This window comes from Alligator sinensis, unplaced genomic scaffold (genome assembly GCF_000455745.1).
Source record: "Alligator sinensis unplaced genomic scaffold, ASM45574v1 scaffold717_1, whole genome shotgun sequence".
In the NCBI taxonomy this organism is placed as follows: Eukaryota; Metazoa; Chordata; order Crocodylia; family Alligatoridae; genus Alligator; species Alligator sinensis.
Window position 1 is genome coordinate 3,278,555 of NW_005841961.1, and position 5,173 is coordinate 3,283,727.

The 5,173-nt window shown below is 39.0% G+C and overlaps 1 protein-coding gene across 1 annotated transcript in view; it reads left to right on the forward strand.

Annotated features, from left to right (window-relative positions):
* The window catches only part of OSGIN2 (oxidative stress induced growth inhibitor family member 2), a 35,466-nt gene that overhangs the window by 15,383 nt on the left and 14,910 nt on the right, over positions 1–5,173 (forward strand). The window contains exon 4 of the mRNA XM_025200236.1: positions 1–144. This exon is cut by the window's left edge and continues 16 nt beyond it. Within this exon, the coding sequence (XP_025056021.1) occupies positions 1–144 (144 nt within the window). The remainder of the gene's footprint in view (positions 145–5,173) is intronic.

Sequence of the window (5,173 nt, forward strand, 5' to 3'; positions counted from 1 at the left end):
GTGGCAGTACTTTTTGATACACTGCTTCATCCAGAGGCTGACTTTGGTTATGACTACCCACCAGTTCTGCACTGGAAGCTAGAACAACATCACTATATCCCACATATAGTGCTTGGCAAAGGTCCACCTGGTGGGGCTTGGCATGTGAGTAATTTTTGAAAAAAAATTCCAATCCTATGATTTGAATGTCATATTTTTAGTCTCTTCTTATATGGTTTTGATTCCTAGATGGTAAAGAATTGCAGGTTTTGCCATTCATCTGAAGCCCAGATTCTTTACAAAGAACCAAAAAAGCAGAGGGAGAAGGGGGAAGGAAAAATCAAGGAAATCAATGTTGTGGGAGTTACTTTTGAGCATAAATAAGCAATATTTGCTATAACTTTTTAGTTTCATTATTCTTTTATTTTATTCTTGAGGATTGTTTACCTCAAAAGTGAAGGGATGCCAACTTTGTGATGGATGTTTGAGAGACCTGGTTGCAAGGATGCATCAGCTGGCAGGTTCAGGTCCCAATAGTCCTGCATGTAAACTTATAAAAATGAAATGATCCTAGTATGTTTGCATATTTTTAAAAGTGTACTATAAAACTGTAGGCAAATTTTAATTCACAAGAACCAACCAGATTGTTGACTTAACAGTTGCAAATATTAATCAAGCTTTTAAAAGTAATCCTGGGGTTCCATATTTTTGCCTGTCTTGTTAATAGATGAGATTAATTTGCAGACTTCTTTGTCACCTATAAAAGGACCCTGTTCTTTCAAGTCCCACACATGTTCATTTAACTGTTAAAAAGTTTTATATAGGGTTTTTCATATTTTAAAAATATTAAATGTTAATACAAATATAGTAGCAGTTCACAAATTCCTTTAAATTAGAAAAGGAAACTGTCAGCATGTTGGCAAAAGCACAAGCATTATGCATAAGAAATGTTTTTAAATTGGATGTTGGGGTCACTGAAGGGAGAGGGTTAAATTAAAAATGGGGGGGACAGTTCATAATATTTTGATTTCCATCAAGTGATGTAATACTCTTCTACTCTTTACTTTGAATTTATCTTCCATAAAAGAAATCTTCCTTTTGTCCTGATCACTTAACATTTTGTTAATTTTAAATTACTCAAATGTGTGTGCTTGGTGGGGATTTTTTGGGGGTGGGGGGGGGTTGTTTGTTTTTAATAGAATTTTGGTTGTATCCCTTTGAGGCATTATTGGAATAAACTTTTGGTGGACTTATATTGTATGTCATGTTCATGATGAAAGAGAACTGTCTGTCTCTCTTTTTTGCTTAAAATCAAAAATATGTTCTGAGGGTCTTGGAAAACCACATACTGCAGAAAGAACCCATCTTCTCTTGGGCATTCCTCCTTGTGTCATCACTAGGTGGCAAGGACTGAAGCAAGAGGAAGAGGCTGTTTAGTCCATCTGAAGACAAGCCTCTATGAGGAGTGATACTTAAACATTTTCAGAGTCTGGATCATTGATGTGGGAAGTGTTGTATTAACTAATTCCTCTCTAATTTGGTGATGTGGACAACTTCTTCATCTGCTTGCAATCATCACTTCCCTATGTGAATTTTATCAGTTCATTTTAATTGCATGAAAAAGTAGTAAAATTTGGTACATTTCTGTAGAATTTTTTTTTTTTTTTTTTTTTTTTTTTTTATCCTAGTTTAGCAACTGGAAGTTAGAAGGAGAGTTATTTTTTGTGCAATGTGCCAGTTCTTTAATCCACTAAAACTAGGTTCAGCCTTGGGCTTTTTGCCTGCCTGTATTGATTCAATCTTCACAGGTTGGTTTAAGCTTGCATAGATTGAATCGATAAGCAAGTGAACAGACATTCACTTTTGATTCTGGAAATGCAGCCACATGCCTGTAGAAGCTGAGGAGTGCTAGAGCATACCTCCCTCTTCAGCTGAATCAGACAGTTTGGGCCAAGACTAGCCTGCCCACCTCGGGGGGCGGGGTTGTTGGGAAGGTACAAGGCATCCTGGGATACTGGGGGACTGTGAGTTAACTTAAATCCAGAGGGGATCTGGGACAGAAAAGTTCAGTAAACCAATTTAAGCTCAATCAATTAAATCTGATACTGTATCTATCCAGGTTTATCTTAAATCAGTTTTGGCCATTTTGAAAGTGATTTATGTGCAGTGAATTTGTTTGTTGCAGATTTGAACCAGTTTCTGATCACTTATACTGGTTTATGTGCAACTTCTGTCTCTAGCTTAGGAGTAGTTGTAGACCACTTACCCATAGATTGCATGGTTTAAACCACTGCACTAAAGTCAGCACTAGGAAGTGCTCAGAGCAGATAAAGTTGATAGCCTAGTTGTTGACTCTGGTAACTGGCTCACGCTTAGACTTCTAGTACTATTTGTTTTGAATTCTGTCAGCAGGGACATTCTTACAGCATGTTTTTCCCCCCTTGCCTGTATGTTCTTTGACTGGGAACTTTCTGTCAGGATTTATTTATTTTCCTGCTAGAAAATTATGGCTTGAATTTTTTTTTCTTAAATTTTCCCTTCTCACTGCCCAGATTCTTTCTTTTCTGTATCTGAACTTCTGTTCTCTTAGATTAACAGTCTACCATTTCTTATCATTGTGTTCCTAGTTTTAAATTACCTTTTTTTTTGTCTAAGCAGAATTTCAGAGTTCATGCACAATCAGCCATCTGTTCAATCTTCTTACTTCTGGTGCTGTTGCTGGTGGCTCCATGCAATGTTTTGTCTTTCGGGAAGACTAATGTGTTTCTGTGTTATGTTGCTTAGGAAGAAATGTATTTCTTAAAGCATTTGCTTTTAAGGAAAGGCATCCTAGAAACGGAAAAGATTTATGCCTATCTGTGGACTTGCTTGCTGTTTGTTAATTTCCATTATAATGTTCACTTCCTTGTTTCCACTTTAATTACCAAAATAACAGTTCAACCAGCGAATGTAATAGGGTATTTCAAAGTTAATACGTGGCAATAGTCTGTATTTACATGAAGTAATGCAGATGCTTATCAATTTTTAAGATGACTTTGTTTAACAAATACAAATAATGTAGGTTCATCACCAGAGCAAACATGCATAGAATACTCTCCCAGCTGACTAATGCTCCTGAAACTGATCTGTCTTCAGTACCCAGAAGGGAAATCCCATTGTGGCTTGCAGGGTTTGCAGCTCCAGGGTAGCCAATTAGCTTGTAATCTGGAAGGCCCAAGGTTTCCGGCCCAGAGCAGTTTGAGCTGCTTCAGACCCTTGAAATTCACCCCAGGATTTTCACAACGGAGAGCCTGGAAGCTTTGCATGTGCATGCCTTCAGGCAGTATTGATCTTAAAAATGTATCTGGCAAAAAAACTCATGAGTAGTGGGTGTTAGATGCTAGGCCTGGTGGGATCTCCCATGTTTTAGCCTAATTGTTACAGCATTTGCCCAGGGTTCCTGCCTAGACTCTTTCTTCTCTTAATATGAGGGGGGGGAAGGGGGTCATCACAGCTCTCCATCCATTTTAGCCAGCATTAAATGCAAGGTGCTGTGGCTCAGCTTCAAAAAAAGAATTAACCTCAAACCTATGATCAGGTGGTTAGATCACTATGCTGGGAAGTTGGAGGGTTGTATATTCAAATCCCCTCTGGATTAAAGGGGAAATCCTGCTTTGTGGACAAGTGCCTTGACTGTTAAGCTATTGGGCTAAAACATAGGAGGGCCCTTTTCACCTTTTCATGCTGTTTTGTAACTTATACTTGCACAGAGCATGTATATAAGAAGTTGCATACCTCCTCAGCATATTACTTGCTGCATATGCTTAGTAACCCTGTGGATACTCATGTATCCAAAGTCTCTATGAAGTAGGATCCAAACTGTACTTAAGCACCAGTAGGTAACTGCTGTCCGTGTAAAGTTAAATAAGATTCTGACTCAGGCACCACTCCTTCATAAAAGCGTGGCTCCAAAAGCTCATTGAGCTTACCTTTACAGAGTAGCCTTTTAGATCCAAAGAACAGGCACAAAACACCACAAGCTAAGAAGGTATAAGAGTCCATGCTATTGAATGTGCTAGTGATGCTGAGAGTATTCCTAATGTCAACTTTGGCACTCCTAGTGGATTCTACTTTTGATGTTGAAGTTTACCCTTGAGGATTTGTCGTCTTCTTCCTTCTGACATTGCAGGTACTGCCACCAAGATCATCTAGTACAAGGTTGTTTGCAGAGGAACTCTTTTCCCCTCTCTTTAAGACATTTCTCCCTGATTTCCAGCAGTGAGCCCTCACTGAAGAAGCTGGAAAAGGACCCTACTGAGTTATCCAGGATAGCCCAGTATTGATTCCTATTACAGGACTAAAGACCAGTATTAGTCCAGTATGCCACATTGGCTATGCAGACCTGATTGAATACCATTGTTCCGTGAGTCCCAGAGCAGTGTCTTGTTGCATGTCTTCACCATGAAATGCAAATCCTGTTTACCTACAGTACTGATAACCCTCTCTGGAATCTCAGTAGCCTCAGACTAAATCATGAGATGAAACAATCTGTCTTCATTGCCTAAGGAGTCTCCTTCTCCCTGGTGAAACTACCATCCCAGTTCTGTCACTCCAGGAGCTCATGTCAAGTATTAGACATGGATGGCCATATGGAGTAGACCATAATTCAGGAAAATGTGTAATAACTGTTCCTCATACTAAGTGCTTTGGCATTGAGAAGAACGGCACTGATAGATGAGGTTTAAGTGGAACCTGTGAAAGGCCTTTAGCAGCACAATCTATTCTAATCAAAGACTTTGAATAGTTTCTATTGCGATCACTCAGTCTTTCAACAAACCAGAAAGAGGATGGATCAGTCAAAGCCTTCCAAAGAAGCTTGGAGGTCATACAGATAAGGTAACTTCTATTTCTTTACAGTTCAGGGTTGCAAATTATCTAATGTTATTCACAAAGTACAGCTTTTTCATGTGGGAGAAAATAATACAACTCCTTCCCAGATTCCTGGAGGAGTGCAGAAGTTCTGGGAAAAGGTGGCCAGAAAAGGATAAATGGTGATTATAAAGCAGTACTGTAGGTAGAAATGGATGAGCAGCCAAGTCAATGGCAACAGCCCTTATAATGTACTAAGTTTTTGATGACATGTGCCTGATCTATCGAGAGGTCCAGAGTATAGACATATCTCACTCTAGGACTTGAAGCTGTACATTACCTGAAA